Genomic DNA, 17,757 nt, shown 5'->3' with positions numbered 1-17,757 from the left:
TTTCAAGTCACCCGACATGTCGCAACAGACGACACGTTCTTTTACATACTTTTGATATCCAGCCTATTTCACAAACACAACAAAGGACACTTTAGTCCCGTACATCGTACGAACGAAGGCCGCAATCCCTGTTTGTATGTTCTGTTCGTCTGGTTGTTAATCGACTTGCACAAGGGCCCTGCTGGCCTCCGTCACGGATCTTGGCTGCGCTGCATGCATGACGAACAACGGAAGCGGCCGCCGGCATGACAGACATCGACAACTACCGGTACCGCGTACCGCGGCCAAACTACATACCTCACCATGTCGACGCCGAGCCCACCGTTGTTGAAGAGTACGAGCCGCTCGGAAGCGCCAGCGAGCTGGACAATGCGGCGTACCTCGCGAAAGTGAAGAAGGCGGCGCAGCAGTACGGCATCGTGCGCCCAAAGGGCTACAACGTCACGTTCCACACGAACCCAGAGATGGAGAAGCACCACTTTGGCCAAACGCACCCAATGAAGCCGTGGCGGTTGACGCTGTCCAAGAGTCTGATCATGTCCTACGGCATGCCTTTTGCGATGGACAACTACATTGCGCGCGCGGCCACCTTTGAAGAGCTAAACAGCTTTCACTCCGACGACTACCTGGACTACCTGGGTACGGTGCTGCCCGAACCGGTGCCGCGCGATCTCGATAGCACGAATCCGCCGGACCTCAAGTTCAACCTTGGCGGCTCGGACTGTCCGCTGTTTGAGGGTCTCTACGATTACTGCTCCATGTCTGCAGGTGGCTCGCTGGACGCAGCGCGTAAAGTGTGCAATCGCGAGGCCGACATCGCCATCAGCTGGGGTGGTGGCCTCCACCACGCCAAGAAGGCCGAGGCGTCTGGGTTCTGCTACATCAACGATATTGTGCTGGCGATCCTGCAGCTGTTGCGCTGCTATCCGCGCGTTCTGTACATTGACATTGATGTGCACCACGGCGACGGCGTGGAAGAGGCCTTTTTCTCAACAGACCGCGTCATGACGTGCTCTTTCCACAAGTACGACCCCATCAACTTCTTCCCGGGCACCGGTGCCCTCGACGACAACGGACCCAAAAACGAGTTCAATGCCGGCGCGCACCACGCGATCAATGTGCCGCTCAACGACGGCATCACGGACGAGCAATACGCCTGGCTGTTTGACAGCGTGATTAGCAAGATCGTTGAGACGTTCCGGCCAAGCGCGATTGCCCTGCAGTGCGGCGCCGACTCCCTCGCCGGCGACCGGCTGGGCCGCTTCAACCTGCAGGTACAGGGCCACGGGCAGTGCGTGGCGTTTTGCAAGAAGCTGGGCCTGCCCATGATTCTGTTTGGCGGCGGCGGCTACACGCCGCGCAACGTGGCGCGCGCGTGGTCGTGGGAGACGGCCATTGCGCTGCAGTGCGAGGACAAGATTGATCCGGTGATTCCGACGCACACGCCCTGGCGCGACCACTTCCGGCAAGAAGAGCTGCTGCCCACGCTCGAGCAGATTGTCGGCGAGCCGCGGCAGAACAAGAACCCCCAGAAACGCATCCAGGAGATCGTTCAGCACGTTCATGAGCAGCTGCGGTTTGTGCAGCATGCGCCTAGTGTACAAATGCGTGAGATCCCGCCAGACTTGGGCGGCATCCGCCAAGAGGTGGATGAGATGCTGCGCGAGGAGGCCGAGTCCAAGGACGAGACCCTACGCAAGACCAAGGAAGAGGGTCTTGGTGTTGCCATGGAGCATTAAAGGGGGGCATGGGGTTGTCTACCTAGCTTTTTGGTTACTCTTGTTTGTTTTTCTTATTTTGGGTTGGCTTTTCTAGCTTCTTTTTGATTTCGATTTTTTGAAACGGTGTTTGGGTGAGACGGCGTGGTTTTGCAAAAAAATGGCTCTTACTCGGTTTACGTTTAAAGATATTTATGTTTGGTTTCATATATAATTTGATTTTATCCCAAATTGCGCCTCTTCAAAAATGCACGCGATGTCGTAACGCCCAGGCGATGGAAAGTAACATAACGTAGATGGCAATATGCCACGACAACAACAAATAATAATAACAAAGGCAACATAACAGCGTGTGACAGATCCCATAACAATCTTTGAAGCTCTACCATATCCATCATTTCGCAAGGCCTCGTCCAGCTCGCTGCTAAAATCGAGCAGGTTTCTACTCGCTCAAAAAGGCATTCTCCGCCTCTTGCTCAAGCAGCTTGCGCTTAATGCCCCGTGACTGGACGCCTACGAAGGCGACGAGGAAAGTACCAATAATCAGACCCAGGACCAGCAGGATTATGTTGACGGGAACGGGATTGCCGTCGAAGACCTTATGGAAAAGGTAGTCGAGCCCCGATTGGGAGAAGTTGAAGAGACCCGACAGGCAGATGATGGTGCCGTAGACAGTGCCAAAGGTACGGAAGCCAAATACTTTGGCGCTGTAGTCGGAGACGGATGTGTAATAAAAGGGGCGGTACAACACAAAAAGACTGACGTTGGCGTAGGCGGCCCATGTCCTTGGGATGATACCAAAGACGCCAATGGTCGTGGCAACGACGGCGAGCACAGTCAGAACTGCGACGGTGCTGTTGTGGTCGAGGAAGATACCAATGAAAGGAATCGATATGAGGCCACCCAGCGGCAGGGCCAGGTCGAAAAAGTTATTGATGGCGACGGCGGCCTCGTGTGAGCCGAGCAGGGCCTCGTACTGCGGGCGGATGGTGGCGACAAAGTAGTTGATGCGCGTCATTTGCACGACGGTGAACAGGCAGATGAGAATAAACCAGGGCGAGCGGATCTGCTCGAGCGCACTGTTGCCGTGCATGGCGCCCCAGACGCCCGAAATCTCGTTCTTGGTCACCTCCCGGCTGGCCTGCTTGTCGGCACGCTCCGAGCCCAGCAGCTCTTCAATGTCGGCGACGACGGCCTCGCGATGGGCGCGCGCCTCTTCTTGGAGGAGCGCGGTATTCTCGTCGACTTGGTCGTCGCGGTACTGCTGGCTGGCCTGGTTGGTGGTGTGGCCCGTCAAATGCGGCCCCTCGAGGTCGCTCAAGAGCGGCGCGTCGATCTGCTCAATGAGCTCGCCCACGGTCTTGTAGGACTGGCGCGGCATCAGCGTGAGCTGCAGCACGACAATGACAACAGGCACGACGAGGTAGAGCAGGAAAAACTTTTGGTGGCCAAAGGCACCGTCGGCTTTTTCGAAGAGGATGCGGTATACCAAGAACAGCGCACTCGAGGCGTCAAAAGCGCCAGTTAGCAGGGCCAAGATGAGGCCCGAGTGGCGCGGGAAGGCGTTGGACAGCTGGAAACTCGAAATGTAGGTGAAGGGGCCACCGACGGCCAGCAGCAAATAGCCCAACAAGAAGCCATCAAAGGGCACATCGGCGGCATAGGCAAGCAGCAAAGCTCCGGCGCCCAAAAAGCCGGCGCCCATCAAACCGCAGACACGGGGGCCGTAGTGGTCGAGGATTGCACCAATGGGCAGGGCGGCGACATTGGTGCCAACAGCGGCGGTAGTGAACATAAAGTTGAGGTGGATCTCGACGCAAGTATCAATGTCGGCATCGGCGTCGGCGGCGGTCGCCAAGGAGGAGGCCCCAGCTGAGGCAACGCAGACATCCCGGTAGGCGCCTTCTTTTTTTAACACGGGCTTGATGGCGGCATAGCCAAAGACGATGCCCGAGGCAAGTAAGCAGTAGACCACAGTAGCAAAGACCTGGACAACGCGTTTCCACTTGGGCACCTCAAAGGCACCGACGGCCTGGATGTTGTCGGCACGCTCGTTAATGGGATCCCACTCGTCGGGCAGCGGGTTGAAGCTCAGCTTGCGGGAGCGGACGGAGATGGAGGCGTCGGAGGAGCGTCGAGAGTGCAGCCGGGAGCTCGATTCAGCCGGTACGAAGGAAAAGGACTCCAATGAAGCTACGCGGTTGAGAGACATGCTGGCTGGTTGGAACTGTCTCTGGCGTGGATGACAACGAGTCGAGGCGGCGGTCCGATGTATCGAGAGATGGACTTGATGCCGAGAAGGAGGAGGGGAGGAGGGGAGGAGGAGAGGAATGATAAATATCAGGGGACGGAAGGTACGGACAGTCTCCTCTGGAGGAGGTGAACAGGACCCAAAATACGAAGGAGGGAAGGAAGATATGAGGATAGGGAATGAAGTGGTAAGTGCGCCCGACGAGGCAGGAAGGGAAAGGGACAATGCAACAGAAGAAAAAAAAATCCCGGACGTCAGCAAAAGCTGTTCTTTTCTCAGAACCGACGTCCTCTCTCACCTACAAGCACTAAGTACTATCTAGCACTTGTGCCATGTGCAGTCTGTTCAGATAATCGCTTGAAGCACCAACAGTCACCTGGTTGTCCTTATTGCCTGCTAATCGTATACTGCAAATAGCAGCTCGTCTTAAGCTTGCTGTCACTCGCTCGATGACACGGGAAGAGGATAACGGCTTTGCTATCGTCAAACATTCATTTTCAGGGTCGTCTTGCGTCAATGAGGAGAAAGATAAGAGCTTCTGTATGTCTGGGCCGTTTTCCAAGACTTGAGCATAACCTCGAGTCTCTAGCGCGAACCGCGGACCAGATTAGGCGGCCAGTTCTCCACTCTAGCCCGTCGAGGCCACCACGACCTTGAAAATGCTGTCCTGGTATTGGCCGAAGATAATGGGCGGCCAATCCATATACGTAAAGATGCGAGAGATCTATGACGAGACATGGACTTTCCCCAGATCTGGATGCTCCCGCCTATCAATCCCACACATAGCATTTTGTCAACGGGAAACAGCCATGATATGTGATTTGTTGAGATCGAACACTCTTCACAATCAATATAATGCTTCTCTATTGCCGCGGAAATTTTGATTGATTTATTTGATTTCATTTTTCGTCATTTATTCTTTGATCTGGTTTGTGTGGTTGATATAGGCGACAAAACTCCCAGCGCTATTTTCGCAGTCATCAGCGCTGCTGCCAGCCTCGTCACTACGGTGTCATCCATAGAGTATTCCGCAGACAGCGTATACATCACAAGTCTTACTGTGCCGGTCCTCAGAGCGCCGCCCAATGCACCACGCGAACGTGAGAAGGAGACAAGGTTACTGTGGAGTACGTCGTACAGTCATCCACAGCCTTCAGAAGCAATATGAATATGTTTTGTCAACGTTCGTCTCTACCATTCATGTTGGCTTTAATGCAACGAGGCTGCACTAAGGTAGGATGCTTTTTATGACTGAGACATACGCGACCTGTGATTTTCATCAACGCAGCCAACGTAATCCAGATTTCGAATTAAATGCGCACATTTTACTTTCGCTGGCGCCACGCTGCTGGCTGAACGACCGAACGGCCGAAGCTTCTTTCCAAACCACGGCATATACAGAGCAACAGTTGGTCCTGCCTAATTTATGTGATGAATGACTGTAAATCGTGACTGCCCGATGCGGGAATGCTCAGTCATCAAGTCGTTATGAACGGACAAAGGAAGGGACCACCTTAGTGCCTTCTACATTTAGCATCGTAAACATTGAAAAAGGGGCACGTTTTTTCCCATCTCCTTCCCTCTTCTTGAAAGTTTCCTCTTACTTCCATCTTTGCTTTCAATTCTCCGACATCGACGTCGGAATTTTCACTCCTCACTTTCATGAAGTTGTGTGGACAATGTGGTCTCCATTCTGCAACAATACGCACACCTAGACAAATTTACTGGTAGGCTTAGCGGCACTGTCCGACTACGGTCGCGGACTCGAAATCCAGCCTTTCGTCATTTACAAAACGCTCACCACTACAGATCTACCGAAACGTCGGCATCATCCCGACTGAAATGGACATTTCCAATGAAAATGCGAATGAAAGGTCTGAATAGCTTCTGGATACTCTTCAAGCTAAAAGGCAGGCCACTAGTCGGCGTCCTCACCAGCGACATTGACATGGCAATCCCCATGTTGGCCTCAGCTCGTTGATGTGCGCCACAGGCCGGGCTGCAGAGTGGACACAACGGCATTAATACGGCTCCCATTGCGCGCCAGCAATGGAAGTATGTCATCCAGGTGTCGAGTCCACATGCCAGTGTCATTATCGCTTTGTGTGACATTAGCCGGGCAAGAGCAAGGAGCTGGGTCCTTTGCAGGGAAGTTACAATACAATGGGGACAGCAAAGCTATCACGACGGTAGCCGCCCTGTCTCCATTGACGACAGCTGTATCCTCTGTGCTGTCCTACTATTATACTGAAATTGCCTCGAAAAGAAGCTACAATGGCTCTTGATGCGCATTTTCTTCGAGATCGGCATTGACTAACCCGGGCGCCAAAGCTAGGCATCGTTCTCTTCAAGCGTGCTGCTCTGGAGGAAATTGTATGGTTGACCAGCACGGACGTCTTATGTGGACTCTCTCAAACGGTACAGCGCTGGTAGTCTTGAGCAGGGAGTGGAAATCAGGCAGACAGAGAGAGGCCTTTAGCTGCCGGTCTTGTTAGCATGGACAGCTTGCCAATCTCACGACTCCAAGACTAGAAAGTCAAAAGCGGAAGCCAATCACAATCCAATGCACATTGCCTGGGCTTGTCCACTCTTGCAAGCGCCCACGCTACAGCCCGAGCGACAAAGGACTGGTCAAGCCAACGCAAAACCCCGGCCTTCATTTCGCTGTGGTTCTGGTCACCCTCACGTTTCCTCCTCCACTACTGTGGTGCCATCCGTTTCGTTCTGCATCGTAAGCGCCCAGCTCAAACAGCCAATCAACTACCTTCGAACCAGGTCTTCCCGCCAAGCATGGACGATGGGATGTTGTGCCCAGCGGGAGGACGGGTGCAAGAAAGACAAGAACACACAGCCCAACTCGATACAGGTGGCCTCTTCGTCTGGCTTCATAGTGCCCCATATGGCCTCGTCATAACTGATGTCCTACGGAACCCTGGGCGGCTAGAGTGAATGTTTGGGGAGGTCAAGCAGCGGAAGCCAAAAATTGCCCTTCAGCTTTTTCTGCTCTTCGCACCATCATTGCCGCCGCTAAACTTGCCTAGTAGACGGCTGAACCCTCGACCCTCCCTATCTTGTCCTGGTTAAACCCCCCTGACGTGCGGTTGGAGCTATCCCACGGTGTTTTCTTTATTGACGTTCCACTCACTACCCCCCTTTCCCTTTCCGCCCCCTCCTTTCGATCCCGGCTCCTTCGCAGCATTGCCTGGCCGCCCATCTGGCCGCATATCGATCCCACCGCGTCCAGCTTTTTGGCGTTTTTATTTTCTGTCTTTCTTAGTTTCCTTACATCTCATTGTGAACCTCGTTTGTCTTGTTCAACTTTGGAAATCTTGAAAGTTTCTCTGCATAGAAGCTCGTGTTTTGTTTATTTTCGCCGATTTCAAACGTCACGTACCTTTGTGTCACAGCCTGGCCTAACTTCCACAACTCGGAAACGACCCACTGTCAGCCTGGTGCTTTGCGCGCACTTCTCGTCCCCTCCCCGTCCTCCCCCTCCATTGCCCAACCTTCACCAGTTGCGCAAGAGTTCAACAGACGCAGTAAACCGTGCAGCTTCATCATCCAGGGAAGTGCAGGAGAAAAAGCAGAATAAAGGGGGAAAAGTTAGGAAAGGAAAGCAGAGACTCTGTCCCTTGATTTCTCAACATCGTCCACGTCATGGCAGAACGATCGCGTGGCATCCCTGATTCTGAGCTCTTCATGAGCCGGCCTTCAGATGACTGCGACAGCCCAACTGTTGAGCCGTTGCGAATTTTTAAACCACAGAGCCCAAACCCTTACTCCGCTACAAGTGCCGGTGGCGGCGACTTCTCCGGATCGGAGCGTTTCAGATACCCGCCGCCGCCAGGAAGCACTTCTTCGGCTAGCCCGGCTACTGCGCCTGTCGCCTCGCGGCCGTCGTTTCCTCTACCGCCAGGTGCATCAAGCTCTGCCAATCCTCTCCCATACCCCGTCGACGATGACCCGATTATCCCGCAGGCAGCATCCAATGTCCACAAGCCCCGTCCCCCATACCCCGACGGGCGGCCTCACATCAACACAAACACCACGGGCAGCAACTACAATGACACATACAATGACACGTCGCCGCGACTGGGAATGAGTCCCGTCAGTGGCAAGAAACCGGGCTTGGCCGAGCGGCGGGGCAACATCCCCACGTCTTTGTCTCCTTCAAGCCCGACCGACAACGACGACTTCTTTGCCAAGCCTATTTCGCAACCTGCAGCACGGCCATCGCAGCAACAGCAGCAGCAGCAACAGAAACCAGCTGTCGCCAGCTACCCACCCAAGTCCTACTATCACCCTCCTCCCAACGGTTCCACTGCCTCTTCAACTACCTCGTCTTCCTCGGGCGGTGCCGGCGTTTTGGCTACTGCTGCCCCCCCGGACCATGTCAATCCATACCGGCCGGCGCGGGCCGGTTCTGACACGCTCAAACCTGTACAGCTGAGCGACTCGCCCAGTGGTAACAGCGGTGGCGGTGGCATGAACCGATTCGCTTCAACGGCATCTACTTCAACAACTCGGGCTAGCCGTGGATCGCCTCCGCCGCCAGAGACGCCCATTGTAGAGCCGGGCAGCATTCCTAGCAGCGACATCGAGGCCCGCTATGCGGCTGCTGGGATCTCCGGCACGGCAACCCTAAGCAGCTTTCAAACCCCGAGTGCGGCTGCAGCCCAACGTCTGGCGCAATACGGCAGCCCGCCAACTCATGCCCAGCAACAAGCCGCAGCACCGCGTCCATGGACCCCAACCGAGCAGCCTGACAATCAGCCTCATGGTCCGCCCACGGTCTACCAGGGCACCAACCCGGTCCAAAACCCACCACCACCGAGCAGCACTTCCACTGCTGGTGCACAGCAGCAGCTCCCCTGGCACCCAGCATTTTCTGGTGCGGCCAGTGCCGGTGCTGGCACTGGAGCTGCGGCTGCAGCTGCTGCTTCATCTCCTGCACCACCTGGTTCCACGTCAGCCGCAGCCAGTAACGCCAACTCGGCCAACCCCAGTCTCCAGGTTAGCGTCTTAGAGCAAGACTTCCAGCGCATGCAGGCATCCACACCACCTCCGGCGTACACGAGCGTCAACCCCAGTGGAGCCGCTTCTGGCTACCCCAAGGAGAAACAGCAACAGGGTGCGGCGGCCAATATCCCGGCTTCGGGTCAGCCCCAAAGTCAACCTCAAGGTCAGGCTCAACCGGCTCAGCAGAACCTGGGCCAACACCCGGCACTGTCAGGTGGCTATGCCCAACAGCCCCCAGCGGTATCGAACTCGGCTGCCGCTGCTATGGCGGCCGCCACTGCTGCTGCGGGATTCGCCACGGTGAACCAGCCCGGTCAACCCCAGCAATCACAACAGCTGCCACAACAGCAGCCGACGACTGCTGCTGCAACTGTCCCTCACCATCCATACGGAAACGAAAAGGCATCTGCCGCTGGTGCTGCCGCTGGCAATCCTTTGGCCTCTCCTGTGGGCATGAACGCGAACCATCCCGCCTTTGCCAATGATCAGCGGCCGGAGAGCGTCTTATCCAACGGTGGTAAGCCACCTTTGTCCCACTCCTTGTCTGTGCAAAGCCCGGTTTCGCCGCCGCCGCTGCCCGAGGGCTGGATCTCGCACCTGGACCAGAACTCCGGCCAGTACTACTACATCCACCTGGCCACGCAGGCAACGCAGTGGGAGTTCCCCAAAGGTCCGACGCCGCTCAACCATGATGCTACACCGCTCTCGCCAGCCACCTCTACATACGGTAATCCATTGGGCTCGCCGTTCATGAAGCAGTCGTTGGCCTCGCCCATGTACCCGCCCACGCCTGGCTACGCTGAAAGCATTACGAGTATGGCCAATTCCACGGCAACCGGATTCATGGGTCCTCCACCCAGTGCCGGTGTCGACATGTACAAGATCTCACCCACCAACGGCGTGTACTTTGGCCCCTACCTACGTTACGTGAACATGGATGTCGAGAAGGGTATCTGGCTTGGTAGCATTATGATTGTGACCGACGGGCCCCAGCCGCCGACGATTCACATCCACCAGAGCGTCGACCTGTCGCCAAACCCGCGGCAGCTCATCCCCTACACCATATACACGCACCAGCGCTGGAACTTCTACAAGTACGACATTGACCTGCAGATGAGCGAGGCTGGAACTGAGCGCTGGACGTATGCCGTGACATCGCACCTCGGTTGCACGCGCTACGAGTTCGTTGTTGCCGGACGTCACGAACAAGGGTGGCGCTTCCTGGCCCACTCGGGCAATGACTTCTCCCCTCTGACGTCGCAGGCCGACCGCAACAAGCTGGGCGGTGTTGACTTTATGTGGAAGGATGTGCTACAGAAGAACGTTGAGTGTGGTGGTTTTCACGTACAGCTGGGTCTGGGTGACCAGATCTACGCAGACCGCTTGTGGCGCGAGGTACCTTTGCTACAACAGTGGCTGGCCATCTCGGGCCGCGAGAACCGCAAGAATGTGCAGTGGACGGCACGGCACGAGGAGGACACGACACATGCGTACTTCCACTACTACACGTCACACTTTGACCAGCCGTTCCTGCGCGAGGCCTTTGCACAAATCCCGCACGTGCTGCAGGTCAACGACCACGACATCTTTGATGGCTTCGGCTCATACCCTGCCTATATGCAACAGACAGCCATTTTTAAGAACATTGGTCGTATCGCCATCGAAATGTACCTGCTGTTCCAGCACCACACAACCATTGAGATCCTGCGCAACGTTCACACAGACCAAGACCTCTTCACAATTACGGGCGCTGGTTGGCACTTCGTCAAGTACCTGGGTCCGGCCATGGTTGTTATCGGCCCCGACTGCCGCTCGGAGCGTACGCAAACGCGTGTGCTTGCTGGTCCCACATACCAGGGTCTGTTCCCCAAGGTTGCGCTGCTGCCACCTAGTGTGCAGCACTGCATCTGGATGGTCTCTGTGCCCGTCGTCTACCCGCGCATGGAGACCGTCGAAACGCTGGCCAACACTCTGCAGACGGGCAAGAAGGCTGTCAACACGACGTATAACCTGCTGGGCAAGGTCACCAGCTCCGTAGCGGGTGTTGTGGGCGGCAAGGAGGTCGTCCAGCAGGGCTTCACGTCCGTGAAGAAGGCCATTGGCAAGTCCGGACTGATGGGCAACTATCTCAACAACTTTGGCGACATTGGCATCTCGGAGGAGCTCCGCGACCTCTGGACGCACGAGTCCAAGGATTTGGAGCGCACGTACCTGATTCGCACGCTGCAGGGTATTGCCCAGCAAAAGGGCATTCGCATGACGTTCTTGTCGGGCGACGTGCACTGCGGTGGCGCCGGGCTCGTACACGATCCGTCGCACCCTTCGGACCACAAGACCATGTACCAGCTGATCACGTCGCCTGTCGTGGGTGCGCCCTCAAGCAACTACTTGCTGAAAATGCTGCACAACAACAAGTTGCTGTACGTGCCGCTCAACGGGCACATGTCCACCAACGAGGTGTCGGACACCAAGGAGGACATGATGGAGATCTTCCAGGTCGATGCGTCGGGCCAGCCGCGCGAGTACAAGAAGCTCATGAACCGCCGCAACTACCTCGCCGTTGTTGCGTTCGACCCGGAGGCCATTGCCGGCACCACCTATGCGGCCAGCATCGTCAACGGGCAACAGGGTCTCAGCAAGCTCAGCCTAGCCGTTGACTACGTCGTGCAGGGCGATGGCGGCAGCGTGCCGACAAAGTACGGACCTGTTATTGTGCCACACCTCGAGTTTGGCCACTGAGGGATGGATAAGGAGGTGCTGGATGCAAAGCAGCTGTGCTTGGATTTTAGTTTTGGATTTCATTTTGGATGTCTGTCCTTTTTGTCTGTTTGCTGGCCTGATCCTTTTTTCTATCTACGCGTCGCTTGTTTGTGTGTCTTTGCGAGATGTTGGCTTTCAATTTATTTCGTCGTTCAATGATATTTCTCCACTTTCACTCATGCTTTCCAATTACGGTTCGCAAAGATTGATCGTCACGCCTGTCATTTGTTTTGTTTATATATAAATACCTTTCACATTAAATAGAACGTCTAGTGCTTTTGGCCATGTCCGTCCTCGCTCGTTAATTTTTTTGTATCTATCGCCAAAAGCAAGCCGCTTGCTCCCCTTACAGGTCAAACAGCTTCTTGAGCTCGTCGATGGTGTCCTGGGGGTTGGTGACCGAGTGGCCGGTGGTGCGCTTGTCGGTGTAGATCTCGTAGTCGTTACCACCCTCGAACGTCTTGTCGCCAAAGAAGTGCACGGTGGTGTACTCGATGCCGCCGGGCTTCTTGGCGTCTTCCTCCAGGTGCCGCAGGCAGTACGTCTTGTCCCAGCCGGTGGGGAACACGTCAAAGGAGATCTGGCCACCGATGGAGAAGGTCAGGCCGTGATGGCCAAACTTGTCGCGCAGCGCCTCCACAAAGGCCTTGCGCACGCCGGCCGTCTTGTCGTAGGCCTCAAAGGCCAGACGCTCCTCGGTGGTGGCGTTACGGCCGATGGGGCTGATGTTGACCATGCCGTTGCGGAACTCGACAAAGGTGCCGCGCTTGATGGGGATGTCGAGGTCGGCCACGTAGTGCAGGACAAACTTGACAAACTCCTTGTAGCGGTCCTCGCCGAACCACTTGATGAAGCTGTTGGAGGGCAGGCTCTTGCCGGACTTGAAGGCGGTCAGGCCGTTCTCAGAGAAGGCAAAGTCGAAGAGGTCGGTGACGGGCACGTCGGGGGTGCTGAGCTGCTCCTGCTGCTTGGCGAGGTCACTGCCGCCGACGAAGCCAATGGCGACCTTCTCACGGAGGCGGTGGAGGATGTCGAGCATCTCCTTGGAGGCGTGCTAGGACCCGGAAACGGCGTTAGTATGTCAAGAGACCTGGGGGGGAAGGGACATTCTCGAGAGTCTGTGGGCGCAGGTCAGGACTCACCAGACGCGCCGGTGTCAGGGTGCCGTCGACATCGAACAGAACAACGGTGTTCTTGATCGGGCGCTCGGCGAGCGGGGGGTAGCTGCTGGCATCAGGCATTGTGGCTGTTTGTGACGTGTGTGGTGGTGAAATGTGAGGATGGGGAGGAACAGAAAGGTTGATGTTGTTATTTGAGTGGAGAGATGCGGTCAATCGAGAAAAGGAGGAGTCGAGCGAAGAGACAAGAAAAGAGGGGAGCTGTGGTCTCGGCCCTTTATACGACGTATAGAAAGTGGAGATGGGAGGAGACAGCAATGAAAGGGGAAGCTACAATGGGAGGAGAAAGTGTTGACACAAAGTCAAGAAGGAGCGGTCAGGGAGCAATTGGAGGTGATGTGTCTGAATTGGGACAGCTTCGCTGATCAGAAAAATAACAATGCTACCCAAGAAAGGAAACCACGAAATCAGAAAGGTCAATGGACAAGGCAAGCACAAACCATGTACAACCACCTCTGTACGAAGTACGTTCCGCCTCATTCTCTCTGCTCAGTAGGAAGGGCGAGCGAGGGGCGCTGACTTGCCCCGCCACGTGGGGAATGTTCAGGGCTGTTTGCGGCCAGAAGGTCTTATCTTATCGCGCAATGGAGCCCCTGTTTTTGAGTGCTGCAAATGAACACAAAAGAGCTTGCTTCTTATTACAGCGGGGCCAATCACAAGCTTCCAGGGAGCTGTTCGTTTCAAAACAAAAAACATGGGATCATCACGGCAGTGCAATTCTGTTGCATCGCGGGCCGTGAGGCGGCCACGTTTCAGGAACGTATTTAATAGACATCGGACGTTTTTAAAAACATTTAATTACGTTGGCATTGGTTTCTGCGTCACATCATAGCCTTGTTAAAGGACAGTGTCCATCTTTGATGCTAGCTGCTTCGTTCACGTCATCGACAATTAGGTGAAAGAGGACACGGTTGTTTCTTCGTGAGCGACCATGTGAGCTGCTGCGCCTTCTTCCCCATGCCAATTGCAATTTCAATTTCACCAAGTCGTGTCCTTCGTCAATTTGCGTCGGGCATTTTGAAATTGGATACTCGGCTTGAGTCATCAGTGTCTTTTGCTAAAATGATTGTTGCCCAAGAAACCAAGCAAAAGAGGCGGTTTGAAGACGTCACAATGTTGCAAAATAGTAAGATGAAATTTCCGAAATGCTCAGCCTCGCCGAAAAGAACAGAGTGTCTCGACTTCCGCGAGGCTGACGGTCGTTGGCTGTCAGGGTCATGGAGGTATCATCCGGTAGCCTTGCATATGATTTTTCGAGACTTTATTTATCTTCAATAATAGCCGCTTACTTTATATTTCTTTTAATTTTAGTGGCTCCTTTTGGAACGAAACCAATTAAAATTCTGAAAATATTTTCATTTTCATCAAAACAAAACGCAACACAGTTAATAGAAAGTTATTCAAGAAGTCAACCTCTCCAACATAGAAACCCACAGATTCCTCAATGTCGACAACCTCCCTCCCTACCATATAAATGCGGTGCCGGCTCTAGACCAGTGACCCCAGCAAAAGCTCTCGGCAAGCAGGCAAGTTATGAATTATACGGACCGGTTGAGAATGACGCGACTGCTATTATATGGAATCGGATATAAGTACGGTAAAAAGAAGGACAAGGATAACATACCGCTAATATCTGACGGTGCAAGGCCTTCTGGATTGATAAAACCTCTACGGAGTACGGACGTAATTCCCTGCTTGATATGAGTTTTTGGCATTCACAGCTTAGGCGCGGCCACATGCTTTAAGTCACACACATTTGTGTCACGTATATATTGAAGACGATGGACTCTCTTTTATAATACGAGGTATATTGCTTTAGACGCTTTCACTCAACACTAGAGACCATAATGTCCTTGACGAGATGCTTAGTAGTTGTTGTCGTTGTTGTCGTTGCTGTTGTTGTTGTTCGAACCGTAGTTGTCCGAGTTGTTGTTGGAGCCAAAGTTGTCCGAGTTGGAGTTGTTGTTGGAGCCGTAGTTGTCCGAGTTGTTGTTGTTGTTGTTGTTGCGGCCAAAGTTGTCCGAGTTGGAGTTCGAGTTGTTGTTGGAGCTGAAGTTGTCGTTGTTGTTGTTGCTCGAGTTGTTGTTGTTGTTGCCGCCGAAGTTGCTGCTACTGTTGTTGTTGTTGTTGTTGTTGTTGTTGTTGTTGTTGTTGTTGTTGTCGTTGTTGGTGTTGTTGGTGTTGTTGGTGTTGTTGGTGTTGTTGTTGGTGTTGTTGTTGTTGCTGTTGTTGTTGTTACTGTTGTTGCTGCTGCCGTGGCCAGAAAAGCCTGCGGCAATGTTCTTGCCAATGCCGACCAGGTCGCTCTTGTTGGACTCGGAGTTGTACGCCGTGGCGGCGTCCTTGACAACGTTACCGAGCTGCTTGTAGTCGAGGTTGCCCTTGGACTCGTAGTCGCTGTAGGCCTGCTTGGCGGCCTGGCCAACTTCACCCCAATTGCCGGAGCCAGAGTTGTTGTTGTCACCACCGTTGTTGTTGTTGTTGTTGTTGTTGTTGTTGTTATCGTCCGAGTTGCCCTTGAGGGCGCTCTCGGCCATGGAGGTGATCTTGGAGAAATCCATTGTGAATGAGTGTGAAATTGGGAGCGATAACTTGAAGGAGGGTAGAGAGTGTGTGGTCCGGTTCAGTGTTTGGAGTGGAAAAGTGAAGATATGCTGTGGGATAGAGAATAAAACGAAGAGTCACGATGACCTCGTCCTAGGCCGGGACAAGGAGCTCTTCTTATATATGCGAGTACCTCACACGTCCTCTGACATAGCTCATCCCTCATCCCTCATCCCCCCTACTCGCTGTCATGAGCTTGGCCCCCTCCATCCTTTCTTTTCCCCATCCACCTAACACAGTCTTCAACCCTCCACCAACCACCCTGCCGCTCTCTTTTGCTTCTCATCTCATCCTCTGTCCGTCTTCTGCCTCTTTCGGCCACGCCGTCGGGCGCGCTTGCTACCTTTGGAGAGGCGAAGGACGCACGCCAAAAATGACAAAAAAGGGCTGGGATCTCCACCGTTGAGAGTCTTCTGGTGTCTTCTGGCGGCTATCACACTTGCGGGCACACTTGCACCTGCACTTTCGCACTTGCACCCCCCCAAGGCCAGGCCTCATGCACGACAACATATCCACACACACACACACATCACTCACGCCTTCTTGTAGCCTCGAAACCCCTACCATTCGTCCATGTACTACTTTCTCCTTTACCCTCTTATGTCTTGGTCGCCGTCGTTAGCTTCTTGTCTCTGCCCCGTCTCTTTTCCCTCCGCGTCTCTCGGCTACCCCTCCACGGAGGCTGGCGGGACTCGCTCTCGCGGTTTTTTTCCCTTTCACGCATGCGATCGAGATGCACTACCTCATCGCCTCATCCATGCCTCGTAAGGATAAAAAAAAGGTTCTCAACTCCTTCCCTCGGCGCGGCGTACACTGCTAGCCTAGGCCGTGTTTTCCACCACTGGACATGGGGCGTTCCTGGACCCTGTTGAGCTGTCGTCATGCCACTTGGCGCCATAACCTTTTTCCATCGTTCACTCTTTGACTTTGGTCTTATTATTGATATTGATGTTGTTTCCGTGATAAGTGACACCTTCGCCACCCTACCTTGCTTTCTGCGGGCAACCCTGCTTCTCAAATTGGGCCTCCACTTTGCAGAATGCATTTTTCAGCTTTGCTTGTCCTTCCCTGCGGCTGAAGCGTAGGTTTGTTGCGGGAAACACGGAACACTGAGCGCACAATCGTACGACGTAGCCGTGAGAAGCAACATGGCAGTGTGCTTACTTCCCCCAGATAGTGGGTGACTGACAAACGAATACCGTTTCAGCGCAAATGGTTCCTGGGAGTAATTTGTGTTATTTCCTCAGGAGGATAGGCCACTAGTGGAGGGCCTTTCTCTTTAGCTCTCCGGTTTGGTAGGGTCTGGCGTTGTGGTCTGGTGCCGGTCGTGTACTTTTGGCGCGGGAGCGACCCCCTCTGCCCCTCTATTATTTCATCTGGACGATCGCAGGAGCTCGGGGTCCATGGTCGTATTGTGACCGGACGAGGGGCACAGAGAACAGGGGATCGTAGCTGAGCACCTGTGGCTTTGGAGCTGGCTCTGGCCCGGTCGTCCCATTCTTCACTTTTCATAAAACGACGTCCACATGGGTCGTGTTAGTGGCTCTGTAGCCCAGCGCTTGGGCTGGAGCTAGCGGACTGGGTCAGGGGACCTTTACGACGATGCTGCGATGTATCTTGGGTTTCGCTATTGGGGATCGTTTGATGCTTGTGGGAGGAAGAGGGGTCATGACATGTCGAGTAGCACGCCGAAATCACGGCGCCGGCCACTCTTGCTTGCATCTTTTGTATGCATGCGTACGCGTCAAGGGCGATCTCTGTTTCGCGCAGCGTTCTCATTTGGTATCACTCTTCTCGAGTCTTGTCCTGTTCTTAACGACGGCCCAGAGCACTTCATGGGCATGGACGTGGCTGGACAACGGCGACACGTAAACATCAAAAGGAGGGGCGGATGGGGGGCACATCGCCGAGACAAGTCGAGCCAGAGGGTCGAGCTCTGTATCCGGTTTAGCCCGGGACAAGCTAGCTGAAAATGCGAGATTTGGGTTGGAAGTGGAATACTGCGTTTGGGCAGGCGGCCCTCCCAAACAGAGTTTTGTTGTTATTTGGAGCTTTGGGCTTGCATGGCGGGGCTGTGGGCTGTGCAAACAAGACATGAACAGAGGAAACGCCGACAAATTGGTCTCAACGCTATCATGGATTTGTCCTGGCGTGGGTTCGATGTGCTGATTGTCGGAGATGCTTTCGAAGCGAGGCAGCCCATCATTTCCTATTTCTGAGGAGACAA

General features: G+C 54.3%; 5 protein-coding genes across 5 annotated transcripts; 2 read left to right on the top strand and 3 right to left on the bottom strand.

Moving 5' to 3' along the window:
- Positions 1-245: 245 nt before the first annotated feature.
- SPBR_04966 (histone deacetylase HOS2) lies at positions 246-1,739 on the top strand (the record flags this gene model as incomplete). Its single annotated transcript, XM_040763243.1, has 1 exon — positions 246-1,739. One exon carries the CDS (start codon positions 246-248, stop codon positions 1,737-1,739), a length of 1,494 nt encoding a protein of 497 aa, XP_040615648.1.
- A 421-nt stretch (positions 1,740-2,160) lies between these two features.
- Positions 2,161-3,930, bottom strand: SPBR_04865 (MFS transporter Fmp42; the record flags this gene model as incomplete). The annotated part of the gene is made up of 1 exon (XM_040763142.1): positions 2,161-3,930. One exon carries the CDS (start codon positions 3,928-3,930, stop codon positions 2,161-2,163), a length of 1,770 nt encoding a protein of 589 aa, XP_040615647.1.
- A 3,696-nt stretch (positions 3,931-7,626) lies between these two features.
- Positions 7,627-11,727, top strand: SPBR_04563 (uncharacterized protein; the record flags this gene model as incomplete). The annotated part of the gene is made up of 1 exon (XM_040762840.1): positions 7,627-11,727. One exon carries the CDS (start codon positions 7,627-7,629, stop codon positions 11,725-11,727), a length of 4,101 nt encoding a protein of 1,366 aa, XP_040615646.1.
- A 367-nt stretch (positions 11,728-12,094) lies between these two features.
- Positions 12,095-12,989, bottom strand: SPBR_05218 (phosphomannomutase; the record flags this gene model as incomplete). The annotated part of the gene is made up of 2 exons (XM_040763495.1): positions 12,095-12,802; positions 12,891-12,989. The coding sequence occupies 2 exons, from the start codon at positions 12,987-12,989 to the stop codon at positions 12,095-12,097; spliced, it is 807 nt and encodes a 268-aa protein (XP_040615645.1).
- A 1,802-nt stretch (positions 12,990-14,791) lies between these two features.
- On the bottom strand, positions 14,792-15,487 carry SPBR_05299 (uncharacterized protein; the record flags this gene model as incomplete). Its single annotated transcript, XM_040763576.1, has 1 exon — positions 14,792-15,487. The coding sequence occupies one exon, from the start codon at positions 15,485-15,487 to the stop codon at positions 14,792-14,794; it is 696 nt and encodes a 231-aa protein (XP_040615644.1).
- Between the last annotated feature and the right edge of the window lie 2,270 nt (positions 15,488-17,757).

This window comes from Sporothrix brasiliensis (genome assembly GCF_000820605.1).
Source record: "Sporothrix brasiliensis 5110 chromosome Unknown Cont21, whole genome shotgun sequence".
NCBI lineage: Eukaryota > Fungi > Ascomycota > Sordariomycetes > Ophiostomatales > Ophiostomataceae > Sporothrix > Sporothrix brasiliensis.
The sequence above is the reverse complement of the archived record's forward strand: the minus strand, read 5'-3'. Positions and strand labels throughout refer to the sequence as shown.